We start from the raw sequence: 12,753 nt of genomic DNA, 5'->3' as shown, positions 1-12,753 counted from the left end.
GGGCTTGATTCCCCACTCCTCCACATGCAGCTGCTGGTGTGACCTTGGGTCAGTCACACGTTCTTTCAGAGCTGTTCCCTCATGAGCAGTTCTCGAAAGAGCCCTCTCAGCCCCACCTGCCTCACAGGGTGTCTGTTGTGGGGAGGGGAAGGGGAAGGAGATTGTAAATCGCTCTGAGACTCCTTTGGGTATCGAAGGGCAGGGTATAAATCCAATCTCTTCTCTTCTTGTTCCTGACAGCACTTCACACACGCACTCAAACAGTAAAGGAATCCTTATTGTTTAACAATTTAGATTAATGTTTTACATCCCTACTAGAAATCCGTTTCGGAAGACACTGAAGATCCAGAAACACAGATCTGGGAAGTACCGAACACAAGAAGCTGCCTTGTATGGTCCTTATACAGGCGGCCTGTCCATGCGCTGACCAGGAACTTGTTCCCGCACAGGAAGGGAACATAGGCAGGAATCCTCTGGTCCTGTTCCTTCCACCTCTGTGCAATCCCCAATACACAGACTGAGTCAGACCCTTGGCCTGTTAAGGTCAGTATTACCTACTCTGGCTGGCAACAGCTCTCCAAGGTCTCAGGCAAAAATCTTCCATATCCCCTGGCACCTGGGGATGCCAGAGACTGAACCTGGAACCTTCTGTGTGTAAAGCAGATAATCCAATTTAAGTGGGAGCCATCCAGAGATTTCATCTACTAAAAAGTTTCATTTTTAAAAATTACTTTGATAGCACCACATTAATTCCGTAACTTTTTTTTAACTTTTCAAGGATTCGGGAGGAAGGGAAAACATCTCGCAAGCAATCCAAACAAAATAAAACGTACATTTTATTCAATATCGCAAGAGCAGCAGAAGTGAGTGCAATTGCACATAACACGCCAGCACCCACGACTGCCAAGAGAACCCCTCTTTCTATAGGAATGGCTAATTTCTGAGCTAGAGTCACCAGTAGACTCTAGACTGAGAGGGAGCTCAAAGTTATCGCCAGCCCCAAACAGAAGCCGCTATCAGCTGGAAAATTATACCTTAACGGCAGACAGACAGCAGTGTAGACATTGATTGACAGAATGCACAAGACTTCCTGAAGGGCAAACTGAAAGGAACATCCAATATGGATAAATGCAATGTTCATTTATTCCCAGATACCTTTTTTTCCCCTCCTGCAAATCATAGGAAAGGCACTGATGTTATATTTGAATTTGATGTTTATATACTAATAGAAATAACAACAACAATAACAACAACAACTACAACAACTACAACAATAACTACTACAACAACAATAACAACAATAATAATAATATTTGGATGTCTGGCTTTGAAGATTTGGGGGGTTTTTTTGTTTTTGCTGTCAGGTCGCAGCTGACTTAGGAAGACCCCTCACAGGGTTTTCAGGGCAAGAGGCATTCAGAGGTGATTTGCCATTGCCAGCCTCTGCATAGCAACCCTGGACTTCCTTGGTGGTCTCCCGTCCAAGTACTAACCAGTGTCGATTCTGCTTAGCTTCCAAGCGCTGGCAAGACTGGGCCAGCCTGGACCATCCAGGTCCGGGCAAAAGCTCTGCAGCACACTTAATATTAGACACCAAAGACACAGGCCTCAATTAAGGTAGCCTTTTCACCCAATTTCAGTCAATTCCGCCCCTCTTACTACAGCACCATTCCCCTACGGCTTTTGTCCATGCCGGTCGCAAGAGCCGTGGGTGTCTGGCTTAGAAGATTTGGGAGGGGAGGTTGTTTTTGCTGTCAGGTCGCAGCTGATTTAGGGAGACCCCTCACAGGGTTTCCAAGGCAAGAGGCATTCAGAGGTGATTTGCCATTGCCAGCCTCTGCATAGCAACCCTGGACTTCCTTGGTGGTCTCCCGTCCAAGTACTAACCAGTGTCGATTCTGCTTAGCTTCCAAGCGCTGGCAAGACTGGGCCAGCCTGGACCATCCAGGTCCGGGCAAAAGCTCTGCAGCACACTTAATATTAGACACCAAAGACACAGGCCTCAATTAAGGTAGCCTTTTCACCCAATTTCAGTCAATTCCGCCCCTCTTACTACAGCACCATTCCCCTACGGCTTTTGTCCATGCCGGTCGCAAGAGCCGAAAGGAGTGATCCCTGGTGGCCAGCGGCAGAAACAGCAGGCGGCTGTCGTCAGCAGAGGCGGAGGCACAGCGACGTCATCCAAGGGCGCGGCGGAGCCTGAAGAACGCAGCCGGACCGGAGGAGGACGTCACCTGTGTATCAGACCGCCTGACTGCCTAAGCGCCAGGAAAAGAACATCTAGCTGCCGGGAATGGAGCCGAAAAAAAGAACAGCCGAGCTGAAGAGACATCAGCCTCCACCTGGGTGCCGGTAGGCAGCCCCACCCATAGAATCAATGTGGCCTTAGTTAGGGTTCAATGTGACTAGCACCACACATGTAAACCGCCCAGAGACCCCCACGGGGGTTAGGGCGGTATATCAAATCGAAGTAATAAAATAGATGATAGATAGATAGATAGATAGATAGATAGATAGATAGATAGATAGATAGATAGATAGATAGATAGATATCCAGCCTACCCTTTTTGGGTGGCCAAAGGGGACGCCTCCCTCCTTTTTCAACAGCAGAAAAAGAGGCTGGATCCAACCCACAGTATCCAATGCAGGAACCTCCTGAAATCATTGTACAATAGTCCAATGGGTATGTCAAAAAGCTAGCCAAACTAGATTTGCCGGCAGTCAGAAGGAACACATGGAGCTGCCTTATACTGAACAGACCACCAGTCCATCAAAGTCAGCACTGTCTACTCAGACCGGCAGCAGCTCTTCAGCAGGGTTGACGGTCTCCAGATCTCCCAGAATCACAATTGCCCCCCAAGGTTACAGAGATCAGCTCCTCTAGAGAAAACGGCTCTGTTGGAAGGTGGAGTCTACGGCACTATATCCCACCTGGCAGCAGCTCTTCAGCACTTCCCAAACCCCTTCAGCACTTTTCACTTCCCAAACCCCACCCTTCTCAGGCTCCACTCCTAAAATCTCCAGGTATTTCCCAACACAGAGCTGGCGACCCTACTCTTCAGAGTCTCATATGCAGAGAGCTTTCTAGGGTTGCCAGCCAGGTCCCCTCGCTGTCACAGTGGGGGGGATTTGGGGGGCGTTCCAGGGTGAAAAGGATGTCACCTGGACGTGACGTCATCGATACTCTGGTTTTGGGGGCAAAACTCTATGGTTTTTGCCTTCAAAGGGGTCAAACCTCTATGGTTTTTGCCTTCAAAACCATAGAGTTTGCTAAAAAACCAGAGCGTTGCTGTGCGATGTTCCCAGCACAATGACATTCACCTGGAAGTGACATCATCACCCCCCATTTGGGGGTGGGGTTTCCCCGCCAGCCAGTTAAAAAAAAAGATTAATATTAAAAATGAAAGTAAAACCAGGTAAATATATATATTAGGAAAATATTAGGAAAATATTTGAACAGCAGCAAAAAAACGGAAACGGGAAAAACTGACTCAACTGGATTCCTGGGCAAATAACCAATTTTACATTAAAAATGAAAATAAAATCAGAATTTTTTTGGGCAAATCGCCAAATTTATATTAAATGTACCAAATTTATATTAAATATATCCAATCTCCCGTAGTCAGTTTGGGTGCTCATGTTGTTTCATAATGTGAAGGGTCATAATAATAGAATGACGCATCGGATTACTTGGCTGTTATAAGAAGCAGAATTCGGGACTAGCACAAGAAGAAGAGATTGGATTTATACCCCGCCCTTCACTCAGAGTCTCAGAGCAGCTTACAGTCTCCTTTCCCTTCCCCTCCCCACAACAGACGCCCTGCGAGGTAGGTGGGGCTGAGAGAGCTCTGAGAGAACTGCCCTTGAGAGAACAGCTCTGAGAGAACTGTGACTGACCCAAGGTCACACCAGCAGCTGCATGTGGAGGACTGGAGAATGAAACCCGGTTCTCCCAGATTAGAGTCTGCGCTCTTAACTATTACACCAAACTGGCTCTCCTTTAATACCATTAGATTCCAGTCCAGTAGCACCTTAGAGAACAAAAAGATTTTCGGGGTACAAGCTTTCAAGGGTTAAAGCTCCTTTCATCGGACATGGGTACTACTCATGTTTGACAAAGGGAGCTTTGACTCTCAAAAGCTTATAATCCAAAAGTCTTTTGTTGGTCACTAAGGTGCTACTGGACTATAATCTGTAACACTGCAGACCAACACAGCTACCCTACCTGGGTTTGGACCACTGTGTGACACAGAGTGTTGGACTGGATGGGCCATTGGCCTGATCCAACATGGCTTCTCTTATGTTCTTTACTACCTTTAATTACCAAACCAGTCACGTTTATGATACACCAGTCATTGCACAAGGTGGCCAAATGCAGACCAGCAGCCATACCTGGAACGATTCAAGTCTTTGAGAGAAAGCGTACAGAGGGAAAGCTGGATGAGAGAAGATTTCACTGAGTGTAAGCATTATGCAGAGAGAGGGCACGCAGAGATGAATGCTGAGTAGGAAAGGATTCACTGGGTCCACACGCATTCTGCTCTGAAGAAGGCTTATGAAACAGGTGTCGGAGCAAGCCTGTCTGCAGATTCGTGACCTTTCTGCTATTTGCCTCCAATCCAATATTAGTACAAGAAAGACACAAAGAAGATTTACTGATTGTAAGGACTGTAGATTATTGGACTGTGCTCATCGACATTGTGGGATCACTTTTTGATGTTCATTCTTGTATGAATGTACAGAAATGCATTAGTATTAATATTGATCTATTTTTTGAAAATCTATAAGAGCGCGAAATTCCCTTTGCAAATACATCACGGTTGCCACTGACTATTTTCTACTTATCCCGTGATCTCTCTTTGGTTATCCTTCCATCATTATCCATACCTGGTAGCCCAAAAGGGCTTGCAAGGCCTGCCTGTTTTCGCTGCCCGCATGGAACTGCCAAAATCCAGGGGGGGCCTCGCTCTCATACAACACCGGACAAGAACTTTGCTTGAAGGAGTCTGTTAGCCAGTAGCGCATGGCAATGCAGGTATGTCCACCCACCTTCCCACACACAGTCAAGTGGTATTTTAACATCTCTGAAGATGGGTACCGAGTGAATGGCCAGGTCAGCCTCTCCTTAGGACCCTTTCTGCACATGCTAGAGGGTTCAGAGGAGAGCCAAAGTCAGGGGCTACCACAAATAACAGCTGGTTTCTAGCATCAATTGAAATGTGTGGATCCCTTCCCCAAACATAAGTGTGCTTAAGGGTTTGGGGCAGGGGCAGGGACGTGGGAGGGGTAGTGCCCCCAGTGAGATAATGCCACTTCTGGAGGAAACCATAGAGCTCCGAGCGATTCATAGAGTTACCTGTTGTCACTTCCAGGTTTCCGCCAGAAGTGACATCATCATGTCGGCGACACCGATGTTTAAAAACAATCCCCTTACAACTGTTTGGAATGGCAGCAAGCAACCGGAGCTCAGTGTGGGGCATCCCCTATCTTCCCCCCCCCCGGGAGTTCGGCAGCCATGGCGTAAGCGGCTTGTACAGTTTGGGGAGAGCACCACACACAGGCTTCTTCCAGCATCCACTGGGTGCCAAAGGCTTGTGATTACCCATTTGCCTAGTCACTTGGGGCATAAGAACATAAGAGAACATAAGAGACGCCAATGTTGGGTCAGGCCAAAGGCCCATCCCGTTCAACACTCTGTGCCACACAGTGGCCAGAAATACCAGGTGCCATCAGGGGGTCCACCAGTGGGGCCAGGACACTAGAAGCCCTCCCACTAGAAGCACCAAGAATGCAGAGCATCACTTGCCCCAGCCTGAGAGTTCCTATCTATACCTTGTGGCTAATAGCCACTGATGGACCTCTGCTCCATATGTTTATCCAGTTCCCTCTTGAAGCCGTCCATGCAAGTAACATTCCATGTTCAGTAAATAACAGAAAACATCACCGTGAACCCAGAGAGTCGGGAAAGACCGATGTCCAGCCAAAGGGCCGGTGTGAAAAGTTCCTGCCTTGTGCTGTTTCCTAAATTGCACAAGGGAAGGAATAATCCTCACACTGAACGCATAAAAAACATTACCCAAGGAGAAAAGTAAGAGCAAATTTCCTCCCCCCCCCCCATCGTCACAGCCAACTTGCAGCAACGCCATGGGCTTTTCAAGGCAAAGAGGTGTTCAGAAGTGGTTTGCCTTTGCCTGCCTCTGCATCGTGAGCCTGGACTTCCTTGGTGGTCTCCAGTGTTCCCTCTAAGCTGAGTTAGTGTGAGCCAGCTCACAGTTTTTTAGCCTCCAGCTCACACGTTTTTGTCTCAGCCCAGGAAGGAGGGCTCCAGAGCAAACTAGTTTATGCGGTAGTCAAGTCGCTCGCTCACAACTTTAATGCCAGTAGCTCACAAAGGAGAATTCTTGCTCACAAGACTCTGCAGCTTAGAGGGAACATTGGTGGTCTCTCCCATCCAAACACAGACCAGGGCCAAACCTCCTTCGCTTCTGAGATCTGATGATATTGGGTTAGCCTGGGCTATCCAAGACAGGGCGGCAAAACATTACTCAGAAATAATTAATACATGGAAGTAAGCATCCCTTTTGTTAGAGTGGTCCCAAACTATTTAGGGAACACCGTAACAAAAGGGATGCTTACCCTAAGGCTTTAAAGATCACAACCAGCACTTTAAATCGTCCCTCGGATCTGATAAGCGTAACTCTTTTGCAGTGCGATCCTAAGCAGTTACACCATTCATACATCAGAGTCAATGGATCGTATGGGCCTGATGCAGTCCAAACCGGTTTTTGCCTGTCGATAATTACCCGCACAATGAAAAATCAACGTCCCATGGCACCTTAAAGAATAGCAATGCTTATTCCAACGTAAGCTTTTCGTAAGTCAGAGCCCACTTCATAAGATACAATGGAAAGAAACAAAATCATTTCCCCCATTTTTATAGAAAATGTCAGAAGGGGAGGGGGGAAGGAGTTGAGCTAAGAGAGACCTAGTACAAAAAATCAGGACAGACTCTCTATGTGGGGACCAGTGTTCCCTCTAAGCTGAGTTAGTGTGAGTTAGCTCACAGTTTTTCGCCTCCAGCTCACAGATTTTTGTCTCAGCTCAGGGAGGATGGCTCCAGAGCAAACTGATTTATGCAGTAGCCAAATCACTTGCTCACAACTTTTATGCCAGTAGCTCACAAAGCAGAATTTTTGCTCACAAGACTCCACAGCTTAGAGGGAACATTGGTGGGGACTAGAACCACTTGTGTAGTTTAAAGGAAGGTGAGAGGGGTCACATTTTCTAGCCTCTCTCATATGCAGTGAAGATAAGGAAAAGGACTTGCGTTGTGTCAGCACTGCAAAATTAAACCATTTTGGTTTCCTTATTAAAAAAAAAAAAAAGTAAGCAAAAGGATAATAAAGTAGAGTAAAAAAACTACTTAAGGAAGACAGCCTGAAGCCTAATTGACCAACATTAGTACAGGCATATGGCATGATACAACATGTTATGAACAGTCTACTGATATTATTAAAGAGGATCTTGTAGGGTTAATAGAAAAGTGAGGAAACCCAAGTCTTTGTTTAAGCCTGGATGACAGAGGGTCTTTAGTTTCTTGGTACATTCTAATCCAGCACTTTCACACTGTACATTCCTTTCAAAGTTTTTCTGTAGAACAGTGACTTTCAGATCTGCAACACCAGCTGAACAGTCTTCAAAGGCAGCACAGCATACTGCAAGTTGTAATAGTCTAGCTATGATCAGAGCACAAATAGCTTTGGGCATGCCCTGCCAACAGCACATTATTTACCACGAAAAAGTACTGCACATGAAATCATGCTTATTCTCAGCCAATGCTCCCTCTAAGCTGTGGAGTCTTGTGAGCAAAAATTCTACTTTGTGAGCTACTGGCATTAAAAGTTGTGAGCAAGTGCTCTGGCTACTGCACAAATTAGTTTGGTCTGGAGCCGTCCTTCCTGAGCTAAAACAAAAATGTGTGAGCCAGAGGCTAAAAAACTGTGAGCTAGCTCACACGAACTCAGCTTAGAGGGAACACTGATTTCTCACTACCAGACAGGACAAAAACCAATGCATGACGCAACGTAGACGCTCTTTCTGAAAAGGAATCTGCTCCGGACCCCAAATCTGAGTTTCCGACATCCAGTTATCATGTTTACTAACAGTGTGCTCCCACAACATAGAGCCAACTCATGAAGCATCTAATCACAGAGTAACTACTACAACAGTACGCCCTAGACTTTTAATACCAAAAAAGACAGCTTTGGTTTCAGGATTAAAAAATATAGCATTTGGACACTCAAAAAAGACACACGTACATTATCTTGATCTACTGCCAAACAATGGGAAGTATATCTAATGTGGAAGCACCCAAGTAAGATTTCTTCAGTTTCCCTCTATCCCTTTTCCCCACTCTGTCAAGGTTCAGAGATGAGACTGTGCTCTCTAGGCCTGGCCCGAAGCTACAGTGGGGCTATTTTGGACTCCGCCCCCTTCCTTAAAGGGCCCCCTTGCTTCTTAAAGGGCCTCCCTGCTTCTTCCCAAAAGCATTTGAAGGGATCTTTTAAATGCTTTTGAGAAGAAGCAGGTGGGTGGAACGTGACCCTCTCCCTCCCTCCCCTCCTACAAGATTCAAAGGGCCCTCCAGCTGCGGTGGCTCAAGTGGTTAAGACGCTGAACTGCAGGCTGTGGAAGGTCAGTAGTTCAGCAGTTCGAGACCTGGGTGCCGCACGATGGAGTGAGCTCCCATCTCTAGTTCCAGCTCCTGCCAACCTAGCAGTTCAAAAGCAAGAAAGTGCAAGTAGATAAATAGGTACCACTTCGGTGGGAAGGTAACAGCGTTCCATGCACCTTGTTGTTTAGTCATGCCGGCCACAGGACCACGGAAACGTCTTCGGACAGCACTGGCTCTTCGGCTTTGAAACGGAGATGAGCACCGCAACCCCAGAGTCGGACTCGACTGGCTTTCGAGCAAGGGAACCTTTACCTTTACCTTTACCAGCTGATCAGGCCACATGCTCCCCGCAGATCAGTTCAAGGGCCCTTTTTTTGCAGGAGGGGAGGGAGAGGGGTGCGCACCACTCCCCCTTCATTATGGCAAAAAAATGACAGCCCCACCAGAAACATTTTTGCCCCACGAGCCACAAAATCCTGGCTACGGGCCTGCTCTAGGCAACGGATACTTCCGAGATTTCTCCCAGCTGTAAGCAGCTGGAAATTACAGTGTTTCCTTACTACTTCTCCCTGGAGGATAGTGACCAGAGAGATGGGGAAACCAATGCTGTACAGGGCATAGAAAGGTGGATGCTCTTCCCATAGTGGTTTTCTTGGGCAAAGCCCATTTCAGTCCTTCTAACACAGGGTTCCCCACAACACGGTGCCGGTGGGCATGACTGCATCCGCCAACGCCTTTCCTGGCACCCGCCAACTGTTTTTAGAAAGCGAGCAAGACCAGCAAGGATTCTGATTGGCCGCTGGGAGATTTGATGGGTTGTGCAGGTTGTTTAAAAATGTTGTTCTGGCAACCAGCTGTCACTGAGTGACTGAAGGTACGCTGTGGCTGCACCCACCAGGCAGTGACAGAATCCCAAATGTGCCCACAGGCTCAAATGTTTGGGGATCCCACCTCCAGCAGCACATTGGTGTGCTCCAGCAAACATTTCTGTATGCTCCACTTCCAAGAGTGCAATCCTATTTAGGTCTACTCAATGGGGCTTACTCCCATTCTGAGGATTACAGTCTTGGTTCCCAAATGAGAGAAATATATCAGCCAAAGCAATTTGAAGGAAGAGAAAACCTGTATGGGAGGGGAGCTGGAAGTCGCTTCGAGCAGATCTCTGAAGAAGCAACATGGGGGGAAAAATTCTAAATAAATAATATCAGTCTATCTTCCTTTAAAACTCTCCTCCTTGGCAGTTGCACCTATGATTAATGCTGGATCTTCTGGCGCTAGCCGGAATGCTTGGAACAGTCGTGGGACATGTACAAACTCCACAAGTCTGGGAGCATTTCCAGTTCTAAATACGGCACTCAACGCAAACGCACTGAATTTCTGGCGCACAAAGGGTGACAGGATTTGGTCCACATCAGCTCTGCGCAGCCAACCTAAACCTTCAAAATAAGACAAATTCCGTCTTCCACTAACCTTACTTAATGGCTACCTAAACTTCAGCACTGCATACTCTTTAATCCTCACAAGTATTTCGAATACTTCTGATTTGTACAGCAAGCATAGATAATTTCTTGCATCCCCATTAACAAAATTAAGTTTAAAATTTCCATATGTTTAAGCTAACCATTTCCTGAGGCAACCAATCCAAATAAAAGCATGAAATAAAAATCCAAGGGCTAAAAAAAGCCACTATAAGTGAAAGACAGTAACCTCTAATACTGTATATGACAGAAATCAAGCAAATTAAAGTGTGGAATTCGCTGCCAGAGGATGTAGCGATGGCCACAGGCATCTTTAAAAAGGGATTAGACAGATTCGTGGAGAAGAGGTCTATCAGTGGCTACTAGCCATGAAGACTAAAGAGAACCTCGTGGCGAGCTGGACCCTGGGTCTTCCAGAGAGGACACTCTATCCAAGAAAGGAGCAGCAGCTCCTAAAAATCCTTATAAACTGCGAAAGAGACCGGGCAAGGGAAAATGAAGATTGAAGGAATCTGAATTGTGCTTTTGAAATGATTGAAACTAGATGCTTAGGGATCTCTCTTGTAACAGTTAAAATTAAGATTTGAAAAAGAGAACACTTTTGTTCAACTCAGTTCATAATGAAATTAGCGGGATTAAGGGACAACACTTGTTTGAGTGAATTTGATTACCTCCCTTTGTCTCACCTGATAAGGCGGACTTTTATTTATTTATTTTATTTATTGTCAGATTTGTACCTTGCCTTCCCCGCAAAGCAGGACTTTCCCCCTCTCTATCGGACTGCAGCCGTATCACATCAAAAGCCGGCCTACCACACTGACTGAAGCCTGACTTAAGTACAAAGCCCGCTGTGGGACTTTAACATTCATGCCAGGAAACCCTTTAATCAGGTCTAAGAGCATGAACTGTAAGCCGGGCCACTCTCTCCAAGTCTTATCACCCTTCTTCTGGGTTGTCAATTTTCAGATGGGGCCAGGAGATCCCCCCCCCCCAATTACAACTGATCTGCAGATGACAGACATCACTTCCCCTGGAGGAAATGGTTGCTTTGGAGGATGGACTGTATGACATTATACCCCACTAATGTTCCTCCCCCTCCACAAACCCCACCCTCCCCAGGGTCCACCCCCAAATCTCTAGGAATTTCCCAACCGAGAGCCGGCAACCCTAACCTTCTGCGATAATGATACTGAAATAAATTGAGCATACTAAATTGCTCTTATCAGTGCCAGTTATGGTTAGATTTAGAACACAAAGAGAAGCATTACTGGATGTGACATAAGAACGTTAAGAGAAGCCATGCTGGATCAGGCCAATGGCCCATCCAGTCCAACACTCTGTGTCACACAGTGGCCAAAAAACCAGATGCCATACAGGACTACATCTTGGCCAACCAGATGCCAAAAGGACGCTCACAAGCGTGGGCTCTGGGGCCCCTGGCCACCCAAGGCAGTCTGCCTCTTAACCCATTAGTCCCGTTTGTCACAGACAATACCAGACCTCTCCTCCATAATCCGTCTAATCCCTTTTAAAATCCATCTAAACCAATGATTGCCACCCCATCTTGTGGCAATAGGGCTGCCAGACCTCCCGCTACAGCGGGAAGCCTCTCACCGGCAGTCCTGGTTGCCTGCCACCGCTCAGAACAGTGGTGGGGCAAAAAAAAAAATCAGCATTAACATCAGCAAAAACATCACGACAAAAACTACCCCATCTTGTGGCAATAGGGCTGCCAGACCTCCCGCTACAGCAGGAAACCTCTCACCGGCAGCCCTGGTTGTCTGCCACCGCTCAGAGCAGTGGTGGGGCAAAAAAAATAATAATTAAAAATCAGCATTAACATCAGCAAAAATATCACATCAAAAATCAGCACTAACATCAGCAAAAACATCACGACAAAAATCAGCACTAACATCACCAAAAACATCACGACAGCAAAAACATCAGGATTCCTAGAGCTGGCCAATATTGCTTCCGGGTTTTTTCTGGCAGTGGTGTCACGGTGCACACAACACTATGTCCCCATGTCCCCACCTGCACAGCTCCCACCGCGCAGCAGCGAGTTCCACAACCAAACTCAAACTACAAGAAGCCAATATTGTGTGGCGCAGCACTTTTGAACACACACTCTCATCCAGAAAAGAGCTAAAGAGAGGCATATTTACCTGGAGCATCAGTTCGCAATCTTCTCTGCCAACAAAGATCATCTCCCGGGGTAGCCGGTGTCGAATGCCGGTGCTGCTCACCAAAAACCAAGACGTCACACTCATTTTGGCGTTTGGTGCTTCAGCTTTCCACCATCCTGAAAGTACAGAGAGAGAAACACAATTTTTTTTTAAGTGTAAGCCAGCTGTGTCAAATGAGAACATGCCAAGCTGGTAAGAAAAGGTGTAGCGACTGTAACTGACAGAACCCAACCAGAATGATAAACCAGTCTTGGAAAACGCTATTGATATCAAGGCTCAAGCTCTTTATACACATAAGAAGCAGTTCCCTTCTTGTTCACACTGAGCTTTCAAAGCTGCACAACCTGCTGTCCACCACCAAGGTGGAATGGGGCAGGGGTTGTGACTCAGCAGCAGAGCAGCTGATCAGCACGCA

General features: G+C 46.7%; 1 protein-coding gene across 1 annotated transcript in view; it reads right to left on the bottom strand.

Annotated features, from left to right (window-relative positions):
• CEP170B (centrosomal protein 170B) overlaps window positions 1–12,447 on the bottom strand; it is a 123,918-nt gene extending 111,471 nt beyond the window's left edge. Inside the window, exon 1 of the mRNA XM_015410557.1 lies at window positions 12,318–12,447. Coding sequence (XP_015266043.1) covers window positions 12,318–12,422 — 105 coding nt within the window. The 5' untranslated portion in view covers window positions 12,423–12,447. The remainder of the gene's footprint in view (window positions 1–12,317) is intronic.
• Window positions 12,448–12,753: the final 306 nt, after the last annotated feature.

The sequence above is a fragment of the Gekko japonicus genome, unplaced genomic scaffold, assembly GCF_001447785.1.
Source record: "Gekko japonicus isolate JY-2015 unplaced genomic scaffold, Gekko_japonicus_V1.1 scaffold3394, whole genome shotgun sequence".
NCBI classification, from domain to species: domain Eukaryota; kingdom Metazoa; phylum Chordata; class Lepidosauria; order Squamata; family Gekkonidae; genus Gekko; species Gekko japonicus.
This window is presented reverse-complemented; position numbering and strand designations above follow the sequence as displayed.